Below are 24,872 nucleotides of genomic sequence, written 5' to 3' on the forward strand. Positions count from 1 at the left end.
TTTGCACATATATCAAATGTTAATTTTCGCTTGATTGAGTAGCTACGGCTACTATTTACCCGGCAGCAATATAATTTAGAATGCCTGCAATTCGGCTTCGAAATGCATCCGAAATAACAATGCAAATTCTAACGGCAAGTGCTCATAAGCATAATATTGGCCAAAAGGCAGGCAGGCTCTAAGCTGTAGAAGCGGCAGCAGCAACAAATCAGAGTAGCAATTTCAATGGCGAGGCAGTTGCTGCGGCATGTTGCTGCAACGACTTACTCATTCAAACTAACGGATGTAAATTACATTTTATGCGGTAAGAACAGCAACAGCCACGACCGAACCTGGCAACGCATAAAAATTCACACATTAACTGTTAAGGATTGCCTGCCTGGACGGAAAAATAGAGAGAGAGAGATAGAGAGAGGGAGAGAGGGGAGAGTAAGAGGGCAAGAGAGAAGGAGACTGAGCGGGCACAGAATTTGGCTCGAAGGGGGCGACATTGGTTGCACTTGGGAGCAGCAGCAATGGGAGTCAATCATGCAGCCGGTTCGCAGCCAGCATGCCCCGCAATGTACTGCCCAGTTGCCATTTGCCAGTTCCCAGTTGGCCGCCTTGTAATGCAAACTTATGCAACAATTTTCCGCTGCAAGTGCAACAACTAAAACAAGCCACATACGAGTTGTGGAGTACACGAGTACGGGTAAGAGTACGAGTACGAGAATACGCGGCAGCATCAGCACGACGATGATGACCAAGACGCATGAGTCGTCGTTTGCCGGCTGCTGATGGTACACATCAAACATTGTCGTGTCGGTCCAACAAACAGAAGTCAGTCAGTCAGTTAGTCAGTCAGTTACTCAGCCAACTAAGTTGTTGTTGTTGGTGTTGATTTGGCTGCTACATTCACATGACTGCAGCTTCGGGCCAAGCCAAAGTTGTTGGCGGCGTTGGTTGCTGTTGTTGTTGTTGTTGTTGTTGTTACTGCTGTCGCAAGAGTCGTGCATTTTGTTTATTCTAGGAAAGCGCGCGCGCACCTCGCTTCCCGACCGATGCTTGGCCATGGCCATGGCCATGGCTGGATGGCTGCTGTTGCTGCAGCTCTCGCTGCCTCCGCTGCTGCTGCGGCTGCAGCAAGTTGAATGACCCGGTCGCGCATGTGTGCAAAAATGTGTACACAAACCATAAAATACAAGCCACTAGCTGGCTTTACTTACATAAGTAGGCCTAGACTTAGGCCTAGGTGCCGAAGCTGGCTCTGGCTTCGACTGCGACTGCGACTGCGACTCTGGCTCTGTCTCCGACAGTCGCATTGACCAGGCTAAGGCAGCGGGCACGCCTTTTGCTGGTTACGCTTTATTATTTAGTGGCTGTAGGTGGATTCGCAGGCGGATGTGTGTGTGTGGGGCTAAGCGGAAGGAAAAGGGGGAGAGGGGGGGGCGGGTATGCTCAGCGGCTTAGACTAACTACAGAGGCCAGGCGCGGAGACAGCGCCTGTGGCATGTGAAAAGTGGAAGTTTCGCTAAATATTTCGTTGATAGCAATCGTTCCTTTTTCAATTTCAGTCTGTCCCTTCCTCCCTCTCTCTCTATTTGCTGTCCTCTTGCGGTACGCGGAAACGCAGCTAGTGAAATATTTGCCATGCCACAAATATTTCAAAGATTACAAAATAAACACAAATCTTCCTTTGGGCTGCAGTCATGCTCCCCTCCCAATGCGCCATTTTTGTGTGTTGCTATGCGTTGCCAAACGCGGCGGCAGCAGCAGCTTCTTTACCGCTACTTTGGCAACATCGAGCAGCTGCAGCAGCACACCCACAGCACGCTTCACCCGGCCAAGATATATGGCTAGCTGATAAGGCCGTAAAGGCCAGAAAGCCGTTTCAGCCGGCTCTTCTTTCTTTGGGTGACAATAGCGAATCGTTGGCGAATCGCTGGCTGCATTTGATATAGATGAACGTAATTAGAGCCAGGTCGAAGTGCTCCATGTCCGACGAGAACAATGCGCCAACAAGGGACCCGCGTGCACCGACTGCACATGCAATAAATCGAACTATAATTGCACGGCCCCAGCTCAGCTCGACGCAGCTCGGCTCGTCTTGGTTTGGTTCAATTATGCAATGGCAGGAAAACAGAAATTATGCCAGGCCAAGAAGAGGCAGCAACAACTGCTGCTGCTGCTGCTGCCGAGGAAGAGGCATGCAAATTTTTTGTTGCGAAAACAATTTCCATTTTCTATGGCCTTGATCACATAATTTCCATAATGCCGAGTCGATCAATATGGAGTGAGCGACAAGCTAACAACCCATGCCCATGCCCAAGCCCATGCACAAGCACATGCCCATACACACGCTCTGTGTGTATGTGTGTGTGTGTGTGTGTGTGTGTGTGCCGCCATATCATGCACCATGCATCAGCGAGATGGAGGCAAAGGGAAGCTCCCTAACAACAATGCGCCCAACGGAGGCAGCAGCCGCGCACAGCAAATGAATTTGCGAGTAATTTAACATGATTATGTCGGGGACAAGGTAGCAATGTAGACGTCGACAGCATCCAATGCAGCGGCTCCTTGCGCTGCCAAATTGGACGCAGTTGCACCAGGCTCTATGCCTGATGATGCTGCTAGCTTGTGGGCTTTGGGCCTTGGCGTGACGCTGTGTTTTATTACCAGCCCAACCTAGACATGATTCGTTCTAAGTAAATTATGCCCGCTGGTCATGACGAGGATGCCGTGAAATTGCTGCCTGTTGCTGATGGAGTCAATGCTGCTGCTGCCTTAGCCGCTGTTGCCGCAGCTTCTGCTGCTGCTATGCATATGATACAATTACCAAGAGCTGGTCTAGGCCTAGACATGAATCCAATCCTTGGCTGTCTATATGTGAGCATTGTAATTGCTGGCAACTGCACCGCAGGCAACTGGCTGCAGCTCATATGCATACATATGTGTTTATGCTGTAGAGCCCAAGATTTCAGAGTCCCTGCGAAAGGGCCAGTGTCATTAGACAGTCAGTCAGGTTGTCAGTTGGCCCGGAACTTTTGCTTTTTTCGTTGCCATCGGACTGCAAATCTGACTACTTAATAGATAATAATGAGTCTGGTCCCAACTTTGGAGTGGAACTAAGAGTTGCCACATGGCCTTGAGGCGCTGTAATTAAGCAGTTAAAGGAGTAGTTAAGCCGCATAGTTTCCCACAGTTGAGGATCCTAGCCATAGCCTTTCCATATTTTGCAGTTGTTGTTGTTTTTTATGTGTCCTGTGCTTGATTTGTTTTGATTGCACTGCGTGGCTTTAATGGGCCCCCATCGGGCCATCAATCTGTCTGTTTGTCTGCCCGTCTGTCTGTCTGTCAGTCGTGTATGTTGCCGCTGGGCGAAGCTAATCACAGATCTGCCCACGGGCTGCAACAAGCCAGATATATCATAATTTTTGTTTGTGCAATTTTCAACAAATTCTTCTGGCCCGTTACGGACACGGACAAACAAATTGTCGTCTGCCGAACTTACTGCTTTGCTCTTGATGCTGCTGCTCTGCATTCAATCCTTGGCACCGCTAGCTGTTATTGATAACAGCGCATTGATTACTGCAATTGCAGTCGAGTCGAGTCGAGCTGAGTCGAGTGCAGTTTGCCAAAATAACAGACAAGATCTATAATCAACGGCTTGCTCGGACGCGGTCAGCCCGCTGCAACTGTTGCTGCAGCTGTTGTTGCCTCTGTTGCATGCAACTCGTTTTCAGCTGCGCATGCGTAACTGTTTATTAATTTGGATTTGATTTTTGAGTAGCATCTAACAGTCTTCAGTCAGAGCCAAAGTCCTCAGATAACTTGAAGCGCGTGTCCAGCTTCGGCTGCAACGCCAGCTGACTTTGCTGACAAGCCGCAAGATTGATGATAATGTCCACAAGATATTCTCACGTTTGGGCCGCACGGCTTGCGGCCGTTTCAATTAGTTACGAGTATCTGTGGGCTCAACGTGGCCGTGCGCCTCATTTGGTAAAGCATTCACGTGGCATTCAAGCGCTAATTGCTTGCCCCGCCAAGAAGTTGCCCCCTGGACAGCTGGCGATTTGTATCTACTCCCACGACAGCAACAGCAACAGCGCGTCCGCGTCCGCGACAGCGTCTGCTTTTAAGCTAATGATTGGCGAATGCAGATACTGCTGCTATATAGCGTATTAAATAGTATGTGTTGCGTGTTGGCTTACTGCAGCATTAGAAGAAGCTGCCTCAACCATGAAAATTCAATGTTGCCAAACGCACAAAGCGAGGCAGCAACAGCCAGAACAAGAGATCAGCAAAGCGATAATTATACTAGGTATTAGTTTATTCCTTGTACATAGTAAAAACTATCCACCCGCCACTCCCTCCCCATGCTCTCAGTGAGTGGCCGCTGCTAAGTGACTTAACATGACCCACACTGTGGCGTCTTGTGGGTACTTCTGGGTACTTGTGGGTTCGCCATGCGTAAAGGTGCTAGGCTGCGAGTTGATTGAACCCCCTGCTTGGCCGGGCATTGGAACCAGGGAGTTCTGTTCGCTCCCAAAGCTAAAGTTACACAATTGAAAAGCTGTGGGAAGTCATTGCACCATGTGATAAAGATCTGTGTAAAAATGAGCTACCAGCCAAGACATGGCTAATTACCATTCTTTCGCTGCAAGCCTTTCGTCTTAATAGTGTCAAAATGAATTCTAACACGCAGTCCCAGACCAAGACAAAGACCAAACCCAAGTCCATGTCCATGTCCAAGCTCGAGCTGTTGCTCAGCGAACCGCAAACTCTGAAGCTGGACGTTACGTTGTGTTCCGTGTCAGATGCCACAGTAGCTCCTGTTAGCCAACGATTGGCGCCAGCCAGGAATGTCAAAATGCCAGCTCGGCTAAAATGCCATTGACTTGTTGGGCTCTGAAAAGGGTTTCCGTCTTAAGCCGGCTATCATAAAATGCCAATTAGCATTGGCAAAGCCAGTTCAAATTGGGTCAAATCTCAACTAATTGCCATAAATATGATTCAAGCCGCAAATGTTTGTCGAACGGCAGCTATTAATTAGCATTTCCAACACGTTTTTAGAGTGACGGCAACGTCGGCGACAACGTGTTGTACAAATTGAAAATTAGCATATTCACGCCAAGAGGTTGCATAAAATGCCAAATAAAAAAATAGACAGCAAAAAAATAGAGATAAAAAAACAGAAATAGATACAAAGTGACGTCTGGCGGGCGCAAGCTGGCCAACAAGTTCAAGTTCAATGACATCAAACAATAACATAATAAAGAAAAAAAAGAAAAAAACAAACATAATATGAGCTATGGTTATGGCATAGACCGACACACACTTATGCTATATTGTACATGCTATATATCAGTCTGTGGGTCTTGGGTTTATCACAATGGGAAATCTGAGAATTGTTAATTCATTTCTTGCCGGCGTTTTGCTCTACTAAACAGAATATTGCATTTGCATTTGCTGGCCTCTCTTTGTCTTTTGGTAGCTGCGGCAACTGCAACTGCAACTGCAACTGCAACTTCTGCAGTAAGTGCCACAGAATTACAGCAATCACAGCAGCCATTTCATTGTCAAGGCACAGCTGTAGGAACCAGCCGAACCAAAGGCGTTAATGGCCAAATTGTGTAATTTCTGTGGCTAAAATTGTGTGGTGTGGGCCACGTTCAGATGCTTGCCGAATGTGGCTTACAGTTACCGTTACACATACAAATTGCTGCCAGTTAACCGCAAGCTCCACCACTCGCTCACTGATTATTTACTTAAATGAAATTACCAAACCGCCCTCCCTCCCCTAGCTTGCTCCTCCCCGCCGCGGCGACCTTGTCGCAGGAAGTTGAAAATTGTAACGCTGATAAAAATCGTATCGAGAGCTGTCTGTGCTTCCGCCAGACAGCTGAAGAAGACGGTGGTTCACACGCCACACATTCAGAATTCTCAATTCTGTATTCTCGATGCTCGATTCGCGGCTCTCATTTAATTGAAATCAAGTGCAGTGAAGCCCTTTCGGCCACAAATGGCTCTGGCTGGCTAAATCTGGTCAATGGCCCCTAACAAATGGGTGGCTCGCGTGGGTTAAATCAAAACAAACTAAGTGGCTCTGTGCGCTGCTTTAAGAATTATAAATGTGCTTTTAATTTTTTTTTTCTATTTTTTTTTTTTGTTTTGTTATGATCATAACTCTGGGCTCTGTCTCCAAGTCATGGTCAATTTATCATACGCAGTTTTGATTTGAGCTTTGAGTTGAGCTCTTTACACCAACAACAGAACATCCATTTCTGTGTGTTTTGTTTTTTCATTTTGACAAATTGATGTACGACTGGGGCGTCTTTGGTGGGCCGAAACGAAAGTCGACGCTTCTCAGCAGGCTGCCAATGCTTATTTATGGCCAAAAGGCAGCATATGGCACAAAGGCGATGCGGACATGGTCTGGGCGGCTTCTAATTGTGTCACTGTCGAAAGTTTGGCCAAAAATCTGCCTGAGAATCGTGTGTGGACACAGATTCATCCTGTTGCCACTCGCACGCAGCCGGATCGTGTGGGCTGCTTAACCCGCAAGTTCGTGATCTCTAACTCGCGTAGTTGTTCTTCAAGTGGCTATGAAATTCCACAGCTACGCAGCCAACACACACACACACACACACACACACACATACACTTAGCTGCTGCTTAGCCACATCTCCATATCGGTCAATGGTCAGCGGCTGTTTGGCCCAGGCAAATAAGCCAGCAACTACTACGTCAAGTTTGACTACGACTGACTACAAAGTATGGGCTATTGGTATGTGGCTATGCTACAGGTACCGAGAGAGAGACAGGTACAGCCATGGCCATAAGTATATGCACAGGTACAGACAGTGTCAGCGTGTTTGCATACGAAATATTTACGATCGCCAGCAGCCACGCCTGCTCCAAGTGCCACATACCGTTGGTCATATGCTTATCAAGCAGCTGATAAGCCGGCATAGCACTTGACATTGAACCTGGTCGGGTGTAGCTGGCCAAAATGTTAATTATATGCGCGTGGCTAAGCTGCTGAGAGGCAGCAAAAAATCTTGATTAAAGCCGCTGTTGCTGCTGCGGCTGCTGCTGCTGTGCCTGATGATGCTGGCATGTGGCTGATATCATCGGCGAGCGCTCATGCAATTAATACTTGAGCATAATAATGATGTTTGCCTCAACCCAAGCCTGTCTAGAAATTTCCGTCGATAGTTGGGCATAGTTTGGCCAGATGCTTGGCGCTTAAAAAGCCACCTAATACAGGCTAATTAAGCGCGGCAAGTGGCTATAAAACCCCAAAATGCCATTTGACTTCCGCAACTCACGACTTTAGTTAGCCATAAACAGGCGATTTATATGCGCAATAAACCAAAAGAAAAAAAAAACAAATATATGTATATGAACATAAAAATATGAAGTTCCAGCCCGAAACGTACTAATGCTTTTGTAATTGGTTATAAATTAAGCAATCAGTTAAGCATCATTAAAACTTTATATAAAATATGCTTAGAGACGAGTAACCATCTTCCGACTGCTCCATCGCACCATGATGAAGTACTTTAAAAACATAAGCCAGGCTCGGCTCTAGCATTGATCAATTGTGGTGTCTCCAATTAGAAGCAGCCATGCCCAAAACTGAAGTTCAGTGACTATGAGTTATCAGTTTTCTACGCCACATACTATAAATATCTACGACTTGAAGTATGAGTACTTTCATTGGTGTCAATTGCCCAGCCCCCAGATTCCAGCTTCAACTGCAGCTCCAACCTCCAACTCCTGCTTCAGCACCAGCAGCAGTTAAGTATGAGGAATCGTCAAGCAGATGCCAAGAAAAAAGAACCAACACCTGTAGCTCACAGCCATGTGAACAAAAAACGGGAGAAGCAATCTGAGGCTTGGCGAAGATCTAATACCCTTACGCATGTAACACATAGTTGCAATTGTTCAACATTTAATGTGACAATATATAGCCTGAGTAGTAATATTACTACTATCATAATTAAATATCCAAGTCTAAGCTAAAAGAGTAGAAATAGAGACAGGACTGATAATTAACTATTAGCAGATCCGTTTTAAAATACGAATTCCAACTTCATTTTTATTATTTTGTGAACCGATTCAAACATAAAACCGAAATTTTATTATAAAAATGAATTAGAGTAAATAAGTATCAATATTAAATATTAATATTACACAAACCGAACCTTAAGGCGAGGCATTGGTGCGAAACGTCCGCCGATAAACAGTGTTACACATACCCAAGCAAAACTTGAATACCCTATGCGGGTTTATCAAAACTATTAAAAAGGAACTCGAGCTCGAAATTGATTGATGAAAACGCCCCACGAAAATAAGCGCACAGCCCAAAGGCAGAGATGAGGCGGCAGCCAAGTAGAGCTTGAGTCTGAATTTTGCCGTCTGCTTTTTATGGCTTATAAAATAATAATAATGTGTTGCGGCTACCGGGGCTGCTGACAGACGATGACGACGACGACGACGGCAAGCAATGGACTGCGACTGTGCCGTGCGCTGTTGTTGGTCCATTAACTTGACCGGCAGTCGATGCGACCAATCGAGCGCCCAACAGATCGACCTTGAGCTTGAATTCAAACTTGAACTTGGCAGCTTAAAAATTGCATAAGGCGACTGTGGCTGGCGGGTTGACTGCGTTTGAGCCTCATTTAGGAAAGGGTGGCACTTGGCCAAGACACGATATGTTACCAATAGCTTGAGCTCAAAACAATTGCCAATTGGCGATTGGCATTTGACTGGCCTTTTGTCATGACGCAAAATGCCACTTGTTGTGAAGTATTTGAACATGTTTCGACTTTTTAGCGATTTGCGCATAGTAATCATGGCTATAGCAAGTACTCGATTCAGTGGCTATATTGATTTATATGTGGATGTACGACGGGCAGCTGTCGAGAGTTAAAATAGATACAAATGTATCTCGCAGATACAGACAAGTGTTGAGTCATGAGCACGGTGTTATGTGTGTTATGTACTCATGCATGTATTAATTTAATAATGGAACAATTCAATTACCACACCACGCTGTGAAATTCTTGTAAAGCCAGCTCTGAGCGGCGGACTCTCTGCAAGTTCTGTAAGTTCATCAAACTCAAGTGTTGAACTCCACGGGCAGCCTCAGCGTCCACTGAGCTGTTTTGTTTGCTTGTTAGTGTAACAGATTGTGTGTGTGTGCGCGAGTGTGTGTGGCAGACAATACCCATAAGTAGGTGAGAAAAGTGATAGAAGAGGCGCATCGATCTAGCTATAATCGGTTCTCAGCTCACACGCTTCAAGCACTTTTTCGGCCATTCACAAAATGTTCTGCGTTTTTCTTGTTTTCCGCTTTTAATATTTTCTTTTTGGGTAGTTTTCCCTATTGCGGCGCCTTAGCGGGAGGAGACGAGTGTGGCATGTGTTAATGAAAATTCCAAGAAGTCAATGCTGTATCGAGCATTCGAGCGGTGCTAAATGTGGGTCAACAAGACCGAAAGACTGACTGACTGACTGACTTACTGATTGACTGACGGGCTCGTACTGTTGTCGCATATCGTTTTGACTAGGCCAAATCAGTCAAAGGCAGCTGCAGTTGTTGCCTGTTTATTGAATGCCCATTAAAGAGTGCCACAATGTGCTGCGGCTGGAATTTAGTGTTTAGGCCTTGGTTATAGGTTTTGGTTTGGGTTTCGGTTTTGGTTTTCGTTTCAGTGTTTGCATGTGATTACTGCTGGCCGTGGAAGCAGCACTGCAAGCACCCAGCGCTGACCGATATTCTGCAGTCTGCAGTCATGAGAAATGGTATTTCGTTTGCCACTCTTTACCATTTTTGGGTTTATTTGCCATAAAGTTTTGTTTAAGCAAGTCGTTAAATTGTACAAAGACAACTCTGTAGCGCTAGGCCAATGGGCCATTTTATAGCTGCACCTTCCAGCGCTGGGATATGGTGAAAGCTAACACCTCGCTCCGGCAGATGCATCTAAAATAGGCGTTTGGCCCACCCATTTGCCGAGTGTGGCCATTAGCACTCGGTTTTATTTATGGCAAGGGTCTGAATTTATTTTAGTATCTGTAGCCGTCTGTAACTGTATCTGTAGCTGCAACACCCCCCCGAGATGGACGACGGTCAATGGCATTTTTGCCTTAATTTCAATTTCAATTTAAATGGAAACGCATGACTCAATTGAATTTCGGACACCCCACGCATTTCGCATGGCAAGTAATTGAATTATTTTTTCGCCAGCGCTAAATGCAACGCGGACCTCTGGGCTGAGGGGCACTGTGATCACCCCTGACCCTGGACAAGTGTCAGTCGTGGCAGCTGTTGCTGGCTGATAGCAATTTGTCACAGAGGCCCAATGCCAAATGCTTTAATTAGCTCGACTTCCACCAAAATATCGACAAGTGCGCTTGAGCCTCAAAATGTGTGCAAAATTTATGGCCAAAATAATCAGAATAGACAGCGCATATGCGAGCATCTCCCACAAGAGTGGGATGTGGGCTGGTGGTTCAGCACTCAGATACTTAGCTGCCTAACTGTAATTTATGTTGACATAATAAACCACTTACCGGCTTGCGTTAACGCTGGCAGCACCAACAGCAGCATGGCCAGAGACATCAGCTCCTCGAGTCCCAACGGACTCGAACGTTTTCTTGTCATCGCTTTGCTTGTGTGTGTAACTGCAATGGAACAGGGATACAAAAAATGAAGTTAAACAAAATGTACTTTGGTATTGTGTCATCATTATATTCATCAAACGAATTGATCCATTAGACCTTTGACACTCGCCCGTTTAACCCTTTACAATGAATGGAAAGTAAAAAAAAACCACACACAACAATCAAATTGAGCCACAATATGTTTCTTAAACGACGGCACTTCATTAAAAAAGCATGACAGGGCACATGTCCTTATGTCTGTTCCCATTTTTTTTGTTAAAATTTTCAATAGCCTCAACTGCTCGACAAAAGCAATTTACGTGCACAAACAGCAAAAGAATTTCGGGTGGGTTGGGCAATTGTTGACAGTGAACTGCCACCAACACCACCACCACCAGCACCACCACCATACAACGGTCCGAACTCGATGAGAATCGGAGTCGGCACCCCTCGAGCGTATGTGGGGGCAGATCCTGACTGGCTGTTTTTCTTCAATTGTTTGCGGAAATCACTTGTTTGCTGATTTGACAGATGTGCAATTTTCCCTGACATGGCTCGCAGGCTCGCAATTGTTGGCTGTCAGCGCGGACCCCGTCTGAACTCCCAACCAAAAAAACAAAATGGTCCGAAAACCTTGTCATGTTGTGACCCTGGACTTCAAATGTGGATATAGTTCTGTGAAGTTTCTGCTTCTTGATTGAAAATGTCAGCCACACGCCGAAAAACTTGTGTTTCCCCCCCTGAACCAAGTTATAATTAGCTTGGGCCCAACGGCTGACAACTGTATCTGTATACGTTATGTACTTATCAGCACATAATGCCATAAAAAGTCAGCAACAACAAATGGTAAAAGTTCTCGTCTCAGCGGTTCATATTTTCATTTATTAGCCAAGTTTTTTATTTGCTTTTATGCGCCTTTAATCAAGTCCCCGGAGATGCAACACGTGAGTAAGATACCATTTCCATCGAAGTGGGGGTTGCTTCAGCCAGACGTGCTAGCTGGGGTAGAGTGACAAGGGCGTGGCTGTAGGTGGGCGTAAGTTATACAATTTCTTACATTCCCAACAAAAAAAAAGGCAATAAAAATAATAGTCCAGTACCATGGGACAAATGTGAGTAGCTGCTGCTCAGATTTGAGCAACTTTATCGATAACTATATATATCGAATGGCACCAAAACAATTGCATATGATTTATCGATTGCTTGGAAATATGTACATCAATTTGCAGCCGCTGTGCCACTGTGCTGAATGTGGGGGGTCACAATGACCCCTCGGTTGCTCTTCTTTCGAAATCTGAGTGGTTTCTGTTACACCCCGCACCAATCGGTGTGGTGTTTGGACGGGGGATGGGTGGGGGCAGTCGTGTCGTTTGCTCGCTAACGAAACAAGCAAATAAAATGAGCTAATGCCAGGCAGAGCGCGGCTCATCATAAATGCGCGAAATGTGCTCATTAAAATGCAGGGAAACGGCACAGGCACAGACCCCAACCTCCTCCATCTTCTCCTCCTCCAGCATGCCCCCTGAGTGCGAGTCGAAGTCAGAGTTAGAGTCGTAGTCCAAGTCGCAGTCCCCGGGAGCCACAAATTGCATTGCTGCGTGCTGTGGCAAACGACAATGTTAAAAGCAATAACAACAACAACAACAACAACAAAAACAACAGAAAGCTGGAAGAAGAAGCAGCACAAGGTGTATGCAACACACGAAACCCGCCTCGACCAGGTTGAAAGATTGCTCCGCCGAGATGCAGCCTCAGCTTTAGTTGCGGCATTTTGATGACGAGTTGACATGACGAGCGACAATAACAATAATGATAACGGGCTGTCCAATGATAATCATGATGTTGATGATGATGATGACGATGATGATGATGCTGATGGAGTTGAAGCTAAAGTTGCTGGCAGTAAGGCCTATAGCCACCACCGACAACGGAAGCGACACAAACTGGCTATTAGTTGTTGGCCAAAATGGCACTTGTTCTAAAGCTATTAGCAACACACGAACAGGCTAGCAACATGTGCCTGCCAACTGGCAACTTGTTGCTGTAATTATTCTGCCATTTGTTGTTGCTGTTGCTAAATGGTAAACAATTTCAGCAGCCGTTTTCAGTATTTGGGTTAAGACCAAATAAAGGGGTGGCCAGCGGCCAGCGACCAGCTGGCCAAGTGTGTGACACAAATTCAATTTGTGAATGAAGCAGCCAAAACTAAACGCTCTCTGCACAAATGTTAATGCATGTAACTAGCTAACTTTTACCCATGCGAATTGCCCAAAACAAGGCACGCGAGAGAGTCAGTGTCGGGGGTTCCACGAACAGAGAGATGGAGAGGAAGACAGAGAGAGGTGGAGAGCTACACACACACACACACACACACACACACTCACACTGGGCTACCAAATGTCGGTCATGGGAAATTCGAATAGGCGCTGGACAACTCCATGCCGGCTAGCTAGGGCCAATGGCAATGTATCATCATCAGCCTACAGCCTCTTGACCAACAATGGGACGCCGTTGATATGCGTTATGAAAAATGCATGCAGGCTCTAACTCTGTGCCACCACGAGGCGGTGGCTCATGCGTGAAGAGACGACCGACGGCCAACAAATGCAAATGTTTGCACAGCCGCCCGACATGGTGGGCCGGCAACGGCAACGGCGACTCAGACCCTGACTCCGACTCCGACTCTGACTCTGACTCCTCCTGGATGCGCACAAAGGGTAAGCACTTGACAGGCAACTGTTTAAGGTTGAAAAATTACACAGGCTGCGAGTGTGTGTGTGCGTATGTGAGAGTGTGTGCGACTGCACCGCACTGTCTGTGGCAGCAGCATTGTGATTGTGCTGATTGTGGGCATGCGTGGCCAGCTGAGCAGTTGCCGCACTGCCGTGCCACAAAGTGTGCCCCCAGCTGCAACACAGCACACTAATATAAATGTATCGCCAGAGATGGAGCGCGGAAATTTACATTTTACAAAGGCAGCACAGCCACTCGCGGCCTCAATGGAGGGTGGGAAAATTTCACATGCGCAACATTTTGACAGTCGCCAAAGGGAGAGGCAAGCAATGGGGCAACGATGCAGCAAGGCAGCGAGGCAAGCGAAATGCTTCGTTAGCATATGTATCAAAAGGTGTCTCTTGTCAGAGGAGCAGCTGTCGACTGTCTGCATTTTGAGATTTGTACCATGACCCACAAATATACATTGGCGCACGCATCTAACGACGACCCAGCGGCCATGTGTATGCCAGTGGATGACTGTGGATGCCTCTGGATGACTGGCTGACTGGCTGACTTGCTGACTTGCTGACTTGCTGGCTGGACTGGCTGAATGGCAATTTGCAACTGCAACTGTGCAACTATGCGGCTTTAATTGGATTCTGCTGTGGTATCAAATTGACATTTAGCACACAAGACTGAAACCGATCTACGTGCCTGCTCCATACGCCGTATGCCGATGTCCAATGTCCGATGTTCGATCAGTATGGCAGCAGGCAGCTGGCTGACCTAACCTCATGCGTTCAGTGTGATGCGAAGAGGCATGGATGGGGGAGGGGGAAGAGGAGCTTGGGCAAAAGGTGGCAATCGGACTCGGTATCCGCATCTCTGTTGCCAATTGCAATTGCTGGGTTATCGCATTACACTTTGATTGCTGCTGCTGCTGTTGCTGCTTGGCGTTAATTTGGTTTTGTGTTCTTGGACAGCCATTTAACGGTGCGGCAGCAATTGCAAATTGCATTTCTTCCAATGCCAATTGGCCGCCTTTGCCTTGTTGGTCACGTCAAAGTCAATTGTCATAAATCTGCAATTGCCGCGGGGCCCTCACACCTCGTTGTGTCTGAGAGTGTGTGTGCGTGTTTGTGTGTCTGTCAATTGCCCATAGTGCAACGCAATAAACGCGCATAGTTTTGGCCAATTGCTGGCCAAATTGTTTGTGGCTTGAACTTGGCAGAACTTTGCCAGAACCGAGCGACCTGCAATGGCCACAGGAATGTTTTTAAGAAAAAATTCAAACGATAGATTTACATATCTGTGCCTAAGAAATGGAAATGGGAAGTTATGCCTGGGAGTGTGATCAACTTGAGCCAGCGCACAGCAGTTCAAGTGAAGCTAAAGTTGGCCTTACAAATGATCGACCTTGCAACAGCAGCAGCAGCTACAGCCAATTGAGGCGCAGTAGTTGTGTCTTTGGCTTTGTACAGAAAATTAATAAAGCTTTGGCCGCACGATCCGCAAACATAACGGTCTCTAGTGGCAAAGTCAGGGCAGTCAGACTGGCAAACCGGCAGACCGGCAGGGAGGCAAACAAGCGAACAAACAATCGCGCCAAATGTAAACTATGCCTCAGTCCGCGTCTCGGTCGCAGCCTCTCAGTCTTCGCTTGAGCCTGAGTCACTTGTCAGCTCTGTGGCGACGATGGCGACAATGCGGAAGCTGTTGCTGCTGCTCAAGCTGCCTGGCACGACAACAGCACGAGCAGCGTGCCCAGTACCGCCAACGCCAAAGACCAACATCAACAACAGCAGCAGCAGCAGCAGCAGCAGCAGCAGCAACAACAACAGCAACAACAGCAACAACAACTCCAACTGCAGCTCGTAGGCAATTTGCCATTTTGGCTTCGCTTGGCCAACACTTGAACTGGATTAGTTGGCTGCCTGCTTTGATTTGTGACAAATCTTGATGCAAGCTACCGTGTGCTTGCCTGCAGCATGCAACTGCCACACCATGTGTGGACTTGGATGCTGCCGCTGATGCTGCCGCTGCTGCTGGTGTTGGGTCAGCCAGCAGATCGTGCGCTGATTTTGTGTTAGCTTCATTTTTTTCTTTGCTTTTTTTTGTGTGCAGCTTGCCACAAATTTCTCTTTTTCTTGGGGTCAAGTTTGTTGCTAGGCAGAATCGTTCTGATTTCACTCGCTGCCGCTGTTGCAGCTGCAGCTGCAGTCACTTAATATAAGTTGGCTCGGTTTGTGTCGCTTGCTAAATTTTGCTTAGTGCCAGGCTTTTATTTGCCTAATTAAAAGCTATAAAACATTATGATGCATTTGATTGCGCTGCTCGTTTGGCGCTTTGGGGTCGAACTGGGCGCTACGTGTTTGTAAATATGAAACCCACTGTACGATTAGAACAATAACAAAATATTCCACAGTGTGGCCAAAAAACTACAGTTGGGTTTTTTTTCGACGCCCACACGTGTCAGTTGTCAATGTTATACAACATTCAATTCCATTTGCGAATTTCAGCAATAAAATAAATACAAATAAAGCCAAGCCAAACTGTTGACTGTTTGTCTTTATAGTTTCTTCTTTTGTTTTTTTTGGTCACGATGAGCAAACGAGTTCTAATTATGCCAGCTTTGAGGTTCTCCCGCGCCCGTCTCGCGCAACCAATTGAAATAGTTGCCCAGCAGCCAGCCCGAAATACACTAGCAGAAACAGTTAGTCAAATCGTAAACGCTTTTTGGCTACGTGATTTGCGAGCGCAATTTTGAAAAGTGGATCAATGCGCGCGTTTTTGGCGCGTTTTCAGCAGCTGAAGTCTCATTAATATGATTACTCATGACTATGTAATTTGCAAATCGAATAAAACAAGTGAAGTGTATGCCAAAATTTCTTGATGGGGATGCTACAGGCAGGCAGACGGACAGACAGACAGACAGACAGACAAATGTGGAATGGCCCGGATACCAACGGCGGTTTATTTCGGTCGCCGTGATGTCATGGGCTGGAATTGGCGTTTATCTACAATCTGCAAGTCAGCAGCGATCATGAGAACTAAACTGACTCATTGATTGGCCAGTTAAACATGGCTCCCCATATACACCTAGATAAAGATGTAAATGCAAACACACACACACACACAAAACACATGTCTGCATCTACAATTGAAGCTCAGTGAATGAAGAGCTGCAATCGGAATTCTGTATTTTATGTGCCATTTCTACAGACCCTACACTCATCCTGGGCCAGACGCAGTCGCTTCGAGGAATTCACTTGACTTGGCCAGTCTAATGCTGCAACCAGGAAATGCCAATCAATGAGGAATATGCGTTCGCGCTGCTCAGAACCAACTTTGATATAGAGAAGCCTCAGAACACTGGAGTCACCAGTCGCTAGTTGCAACAGTCGCGACAGCGGCCTCGACCAAAACAAATAAATTAAAAATTGCATTAAAATGTAGAAAATGAAAAACGTTGCCTTTTTCAGCTGATTTCAGACCCGGTGCTAAGGGACGGGGATGGGCGACAGGGGCCAGGTACTAGTCAAAAGCCGGTCCGGTATAGCGGAGCTGGGCAGGGTTCAAAGCTTTGCCTGTCAACTTCAAATCGCACGTTTTTCTACGCGCTACAAAGTCGCGTCGTCGTCACCGATCGAGGCCCGGCTATGCTCATCTGTGCCTCTGTCTGGGCTGTCTGGTTCTCTAGTTCGCTGGGTTCTCTTTGGCCCCTGGACGGACATAACAAAATGTGCTAAAATATGCACAAACATCGCAAGGAACCGACGCGATGCGACGCGACGCGGTGCGATGCGACTAACCTAACCAAGCCTGGCCACTCACACTAGCAGGAGCGTAGCCCCGTGGCTGCTACTCTTCATCCTCCTCCTCCTCCTCCTCCGCCGCTGCATATGAGTGAGTGTTTTAAATCATGCTGCCTGCCAAAGTCATGATTCATATACCGTTAGCTGCTCATTTCCACACAAATAAATGCCGAAAAGGAAAAGCTAGCCTGGCAGCGATTGAAACGAGCCAAAGCCAAGCGAAGCCTCCACTTGAGAAATAATTCAAAGATCGACGGCCCAAACGGCGCCTACGGCTCCGTTCGACAGAACTGCGTCCTCTATATGCAGCAGCCCTGGCAGCCCAACAAATTGCAAATAGCGCAGGTGTTTGCCCCGAGCTAAATATGTATATTAATCACCCGGTACGGGCTTGCAGGGAGAGAAGCGGAGCAGAAGAGATGGCTCTATGCATACCCCCATAAATGTCCATTTAAGCATAAGCATATTTTCATTTCTTTTGCGTCTAATTCTTTTTTTTTTTTTTTTTGGAAATTTTAACACGTTCACGAAAATAATTAAAGCGATGTGCCATCATTAAGAGATGAACGTGAGATTTCGACAGTCAGTCAAGAAAGTATCTGAAAAGCAAATTTTGTTTTTACTACGCGTAGTTTTCACTTTTATTTGGCCAGGCCCGAAATTGCGGGCTGAAACAAGTTTGTTTATTTTTTTGTCATGTAATTCAAATGAAAGTGTTCTGCGGGCCAAAACAAAAAGGTCTAAATGATATTTAAATTTGTTAAAACGGCTGCAGTAAAAAGGAAAGTGCTCAGATATTTGACGCAACGCTGAAAACTGTCCTCTGTCAAAAGATCCTTAACAACAGTTAAAACCGCTTGGGATTGTTTGTGCAGCTGTTCATTGCACTTTACACTTTGGGCTATCATTATCAAAACTGAAAGGCCCTTCCGAGAATGTTTTGTTCTTAAAAAAAAAAACTCAAAAAAAAATAATAAACAAAAGAAAAATTAAATGAAATTGAATTTCATGGCTGTCTTCTTTATTTTCGGCGCTTTTAAAAGCCAACTAGTTTTCGTTGAGTCTATTAAATAAGGCGGGTTCTTAGAACTCTCGCGCACATGAGCTGGTTTTTCCGCTTTGTAAGTTATATAGAAGTGTGTGTACCTGTGCACGGTTAAGTCTAATTAAAGAGCATGTCCGGTATGCGCCCACAGCTGGCACATGATGAACTATGCCTTCCAAAATGTTTATGTGGTTAGTCATTAAACAGAGTTGTTCGAGTTTTGAAGCGTGTCTAAGCTTGGGTGTTTTCTGGCATTCAATAAAATTCAATAGCAAATTGTATATCACGTTCTGAGGCTATTTATCATCTTAAGTACAATTTCTATCTGATGCCTAAGACTGTAAAACAATAGATGAAAAAAACACTAAGTAGGTTATAACAAAAATACTAAATTCGGATTTTAGATAAAAACGATTCTTCAAAGTCTTTAAGAATCGATTGCAAAATGTAATTAGGTGTTTTCTAAAGATTCTCTGAAGTTATAAGGCTCAGCTTAAAGGACATAATAGCATTATATGAAATAAAACAAAAATATTCTCTAATATATATCGAGCTTATCCAGTTCACATTATCAAAGAACCAAAGGCTAAAACAATTTCAATTTGTTGCATTTTCATAAACTCCCCACACACTAATACCTTTAAGGCCCTGTATAACATCTAACCCAATATTGTGGCAACATTTTCGGGACCTCGATGCATATTAGCATGAGTGATTGATGAAGTGTCAGATTGAAGGTGGCAGGTGGAGTTCAGGTCTCAGTCCCTGTTAGAGCCATTTTGGAGTGGCTTCCTTTTGGGGGTTGGCAATTTGCGCATATTAAAACGGAATTTATTTTGGCATTTTTAATGCAATTTATTAGCGCCAGCAAATTGGCCTTAAATTGATTTTTTCGTTGGCAACAATTTCTACCATAAATTAATTTACTGCTGACATTTCAAATATTGAAGTTGACTAAATAAATACTCCATTATTTGTCGCACACACACACACACACACACACACACTATGTAGTGTGTTTTATTATGCAATCCCTGACATTTTGAATATCGAATTTAATTTGGTTTGTCATTGTCATTGTGTCTGGCACTGGACTGCAAATACAAAAAAAGCCTGCCTGTCGCTTTGTAAATGGCAGAACATTTATTTCATATAGAGAGTTCATTGTTTATTAACGAATTGCCCCAGCTGTGCGCTGCTATATGAATGAATGTTTTAATTGAAAGTTGAGAATGCTTAAAGCTGTGGCAAAGGGGGTTGAGTGGCTTGCCTCCTGCCGGAGATGTCGAGAAGGATGCCACAGGAGACACTTGAGGGCAATGGAGTCAAGTATGCAAACAATGCAAAAGCGGCAAGCGTCGGAATTTGCCACAAGCACTAGGATATGGGTTCTGGGATCTGGGCACAGTATGCAGCCAGCAGGATAACACACAGGAACGTGGCTGATGACACGGACTTCAATAATGAGCGCCATATCTGTTCTTGTTGTTGTTGTTTTTGTCATTTGGGGGCGTCTGTGCATGAAAGCAGCGCCAGTCAACGCCACTCTTTGTTGCCACATAAAAATGCAAAAGCTCTGTCTGTGAGTTGTTGTGGTTGTGGGCACTCGAGCTGAGGCACGCACCTTGATGCGCCAGCTCCCTAAGCTGCTCTGGTTGACTCCAAGGCAACATGCAGCTAGGGCTCCTGTTTTGCCTGTTTCTGCCCCAAGCTGCATAAATTAGAGGCTGCTCAGCCACGCCCTCAAACTGTTTGCAACTGCTACCTTTGTGCGACTCAATTTGCTGACTTTATTGTTGACTCTGCTAAATTATTTATTTATGCAAATTGAAGCAGTTAAATCGCAGCAGCTACAGCAAAAAGTGCAGCTGCAATTTGTATTCTGGCCAATTTATCATTGCATACTTTTATGGGCAGCGCCAAAGTTTTGATGTCTCAATTGGTCTGCTGCAATCTCCGCGGCCAATCTGCCCCAACTGATTTACATACCTGCAAAAAATAAGAAAAGACTGGGTATTAGTTAGGCGAAAAGTGATTAATGGGGCTTACAGTTTTAATGCTTATTATTAAACACACATTTCTCGATTGTTTGTTGTTTGTGCCAAGTCATTAGTTGACATTAAGCTGCCCGCTGGAGAGCAAACGCGCGTTATGTCTGCAGCACGAAATGTAACAAACTGAAATGTAAATCATGCCGACAGCAGCGGCAACAACAACACTGAAAACGACACCACGCAAAGTAGAAAACAAGAGTCAAGTCCACGAATTTGGGTCAGCAGCCAAACAAACAGCAACAACGCGAACAACACAAAATATTCAAGTTAAACGTGTGCCAGACCCACAACAACAACAACAGCAACAACAACGACAACAACTGCGTCAGCAGCAGCTACGTCATGAAGGGTATGCACACGGTTTAATTGAACTGATTTACGTACAATATTTTCCCATCATATCAGCCGCTGACTAAGTCAAAGGGGAATTTCGTAAAAGTTATAATTCCGAATTCGTATTGTTGCTAAATTTATATATTTTTATAAGCCATCAAATATTTCAACAAACTGTTCAGCTGGACTTTTAGCCAACTAGAAGGTCAAGAGCTTTCACATTTTCCATGTGATCGAAATCTTTAAGATTAATAAAATCCTATATAAAGCTTTAAAAATTAGGCGTGGTCTTTTTGATTTGATAAACTAGAGTTTATTTATTTAAATAAATAATGAATCGAAGTCAAAGTAGTGGCACAGAAGTGAAATTTTTAGTCAGACAGTTCAAGAAAAAAAACATAAAAAGGCGCTTTTCGATAAATATGTGATAAATTGTATAAAACATTCTCACTGAATTCTATTAAGAATAATACTTTTTGAAACATTTAATGAGCCTATACAGAAGCAAAAATATAACTCAGATAAGCTTTATTAAACATATCAGATTTTAGCTAAGCATAAACATGCCATATGCGATTCAGCAGAGATATTTTGATATTAATGTGGCTCCAAATTGAAAATGCCAAATACCCAAGATGATTTAAGTTTAGCAGCGACTAACCATGTCAATAAATCTTGGTAATCAATTGCTAAAACGCTGAGAGATCTACAGAAATGCCAGTTGGGGAATTCCAAAGAGAAAGTATTTGCTAGCCAGAAGCTAAGGCTGCATTTACTAGTATTTGTTTTTGACAGTTTACCATAGGCCTGGCCACCGAGAGGAGGAGCTTCATTAGATATGCCCTAACCTGAGATAGTGCTGCAAATAAGTAACTGTTCTTTTCATTTTTTACTGCTTACTTTACTCACATATATACCTAAGCCATACAATAGAAATTAATTTCATTCAAGAAACGCTGAAAGAAACATCTTCGAAAACAACAGCAGCTCATTTCCAATGCCAATGCCATTGGAGTGCCAGAAGCACTCCGCGCTCCGTTGCCCGAACTTGTTTTTGCTTTTTTTTTTTGTCTCTTTATTTTTATTTTCGGTGTAGAGCGGGTAACTACGACTTGCTGATTTCTTTTGGCTATTCAGCTCATGGAGTGGCCAACGGCGTGGCGATAGCTTTGTCGACTTTTCGCATATTTTCTCACAAAAGAATTTCTCAATTCTTTTTTGGCAGATACGATACGATACGATCGGGCCGACGCGTTCGATTTTGATTTGGCTGGGGGGCAATTGCAGCGGCCGATTGAATTAATTTATGGGCACTGGGATTTCTGAATTTGGGATTTTCAAATATTCCATTTCTATTGCCATTTTTATAGTTATTTTTTTTTTGTGCAGCTCTTTAGTTTTTGAAGCGCCGTTGGCTTAATTGTTGGGCTGCTGCATAACTGTTTGGCTGTTGGCCCGATTCGAGCACGCATTAGCTATGACAGCTAATAAGCAGCCAATAATTGGCCAAACTACACCGCCAGAAACTACAACAGACAAACAGCAATAGTAACAACAAAATGCAGTCTGCGTCTGTGGATGTGGTTTTGACACCTTGACCGCATTGGCACATTGAATTACAACCAATTGGCCTTATTGGCCATTATATACGCGTAGTGGCTCTTAAATCGGAATTATATTTTCTAACATTTAAGTGGCATGCCGAATGCCGAAAGGGTATTTTTATTGCGATCCAGCCATTAAAATGAACAGGCGTTGGCTATTTCAAAAAGATAAAAACGAGTTTAATTGTAAGCTGGATAGCATTCGCGATCCTTGCGGCTCATAAAATCGTTTTGGGCTAATGGCCAGTACATTAACACTTTGGGGCTTATGCAAATTACTAAGATATTGGCCATTAACAGGCAATTGTAAAAATGCATACCTAATAACTGGCATTACGTATACGACAGGTCGGCCCATTGCCCCCTTTGGTATCTGTGTCGTTTCGCTTTGGTATTGAACGTGGCCCATTAGCCAGCGACTTGCACACTTTTTCTTTCTATCGCCAGACACTTTCTTTGGCTATTGAACTTAAAAGCATCTGCAGTAGCAGCAGCAGTGCCACTGGCGGCTACAAACCAGATCGCCGCCCCGAAACAAACAACGAGGCGGCAGCAGCAGCAGCAGCAACAATTTGGGTTAGAGAAATTTGCGCCCCGCGACACACTTACAACCGCGAGTCAAGTTCTTGTGGCAGGTAAATACCTGTAAATAGCCGTGTGCATGATTCTTTGCCACGGTTTAACCTTGGCGTTTGGGCGTAATGCGCGGCAAGTGTCGCTTTACGACCAACTCGTAATGTGCTTAGTTGCGCTTACTTTCTTTACACAGCAGCAGCAGCAGCAACTAGAATGGCCAACAACAATGCTAATGCTGCACATAAACCGATTTACTCAATTATAGTTTGAAAATCACAAAAATGGCAACTTGGCCAATGCTTGGGTTTTGTGTTTTGCCTCAAGTGCTGCCGAGCTGTGGGTGCCATAAAGCAAGAAAAACAAAATATGTATACAAATAAATAGATATAGTCACAGCCAAGGTAATCAATTTGTTGGCAACTCAAACGCACACGCATACATATATATCTAATAGCCAGCGACCGTCATCATTTAATTTGCCAGCTGTTATCGCCAGAGACAATTGATTTGTGAGCCAGAGCAAAGCGCTTGAACATGCATTTGGTTAATTGGTGTATCTGATCGATGACCACGTGTCGGATATAGATACAGATGGAAGCAGTTGCTGCTTCAAGTTAACCTGGCTGCAGCTTTTCACTCAATTAGCGGAGCATATGATTTGCATAATGTGGCCACTAATTTAATTATGGCTCATCTAACGGGCAAAATGACAGCCATGGCCAAAAACAATACCCAGGCAGACTCCGACTCCGACTCCGCCTCCGCCTGCAGATTGTGCCTATTATTATATAATTTGTCAGGTTCTCAGTCACAGGCTCCTTTGGGTGCTGATGTCAGCTGCGGTGCCCTCATCATAACTTAAAATAGTCGCTGAGCGACAGTTAATTAAGCATTTTAAAGTCTGCTTCTTGTTGCTTTTTTTTTTTTGACTGAATATAGCCCCAGAAGGGGTGACTTCTTCACAGTTGCTTTTTAATCTTTCTTTCTAGCAAATATGAAAGAAGCAGAAAAAAGTTAAGCAAAAAAAAAAAGACAGCGAAAATTAAAATAAAATTTACATAAAGTCAAAGAACCTTAGAAAAGAAAAAACCAACATAATAATTTTGATGTGTTGCGTTCTTGCGGCCTCGGCTGCAATCGCTTCTAATTGTTATGATAATTTTTGCAGGCGTCTGAAAAGGAAACGCAAAAGTCACTCGACTTGGCTACAAAAGAAAGGCTGCGCGGCCCAGTGAATCAAGAAACTAGCTTAGCCTTGGCACGAAACATAAAAAAAAAGCGTTAAAGCAAAGCGCTGCTGAAAGTGGCAATTGAAAGTGCCCCGAAATGGTCATTGGCATTGCTCACAGTTCATCAAACTGTTGGACGGCACGTGTGGCAGAAAAAACGCAGTGTGTTTGTGTGTGTGTGTGTGGCATCTGATAAGCATTAACTGATCGAATTTTCTGCGGAAGCTCTACAGTTAAACCACAATTTGTGTGGCCAAATATCTAAGCCACATACCAAGCCTTTTAATTAAAATACTGCAGCAGCTGTGTGCCATGCGAAATTCTGGCAAAAAGTGCTGAGTTCAGTGGCAACCACAGGATGTGGCAGGGGCAGCTCTGCCCCAGGGCTGTGCTATTTGCCATATACTTTTTTTTTCGTTGGCTCATCAATAAATCTGTAAAGCTGCTGCTGGAAAACTCCGTTAGAGTCAAAAACAAAATGCTGTCTATAAATCACATGTTGCCATGCGACATGGCCAAGGGACAGTTTTGGCTAAAGTGCAGCAATCGCTCCCTTCCTTACTCCCAAAAAACCAAAAAAAAAAAAAACACCCCAAACACCTGCTGCTGGCCATGGCCCTAACCCTGACGCTTGTCCTTGTTCTGTGTCGTTGTGGCTGGCCAGCTGCCAATGAAATCTCTGGCCAAAAGCAAATAATGCTCAAAGTCGATTTCGATTTCGGACAGGCTGCCAGCCATATTGAAGCGGGGAGCATGGGGTAGAAAAGGAAGCCAGGCTATTGCGGTGCACACATATTGCGGCATTTTATTTGCATTTTTTTTATTGACCAACCAGTCTGTGCTGAAGCTAT

At 44.8% G+C, this 24,872-nt stretch overlaps 1 protein-coding gene across 1 annotated transcript in view; it reads right to left on the minus strand.

Moving 5' to 3' along the window:
- Nucleotides 1–24,872, minus strand: part of tnc (tenectin) — a 37,960-nt gene that overhangs the window by 11,109 nt on the left and 1,979 nt on the right. The window contains exon 2 of the mRNA XM_002054210.4: nucleotides 10,561–10,671. Within this exon, the coding sequence (XP_002054246.2) occupies nucleotides 10,561–10,651 (91 nt within the window). The 5' untranslated portion in view covers nucleotides 10,652–10,671. The remainder of the gene's footprint in view (nucleotides 1–10,560; nucleotides 10,672–24,872) is intronic.

Source organism: Drosophila virilis, chromosome 2, assembly GCF_030788295.1.
Source record: "Drosophila virilis strain 15010-1051.87 chromosome 2, Dvir_AGI_RSII-ME, whole genome shotgun sequence".
Lineage (NCBI taxonomy): Eukaryota > Metazoa > Arthropoda > Insecta > Diptera > Drosophilidae > Drosophila > Drosophila virilis.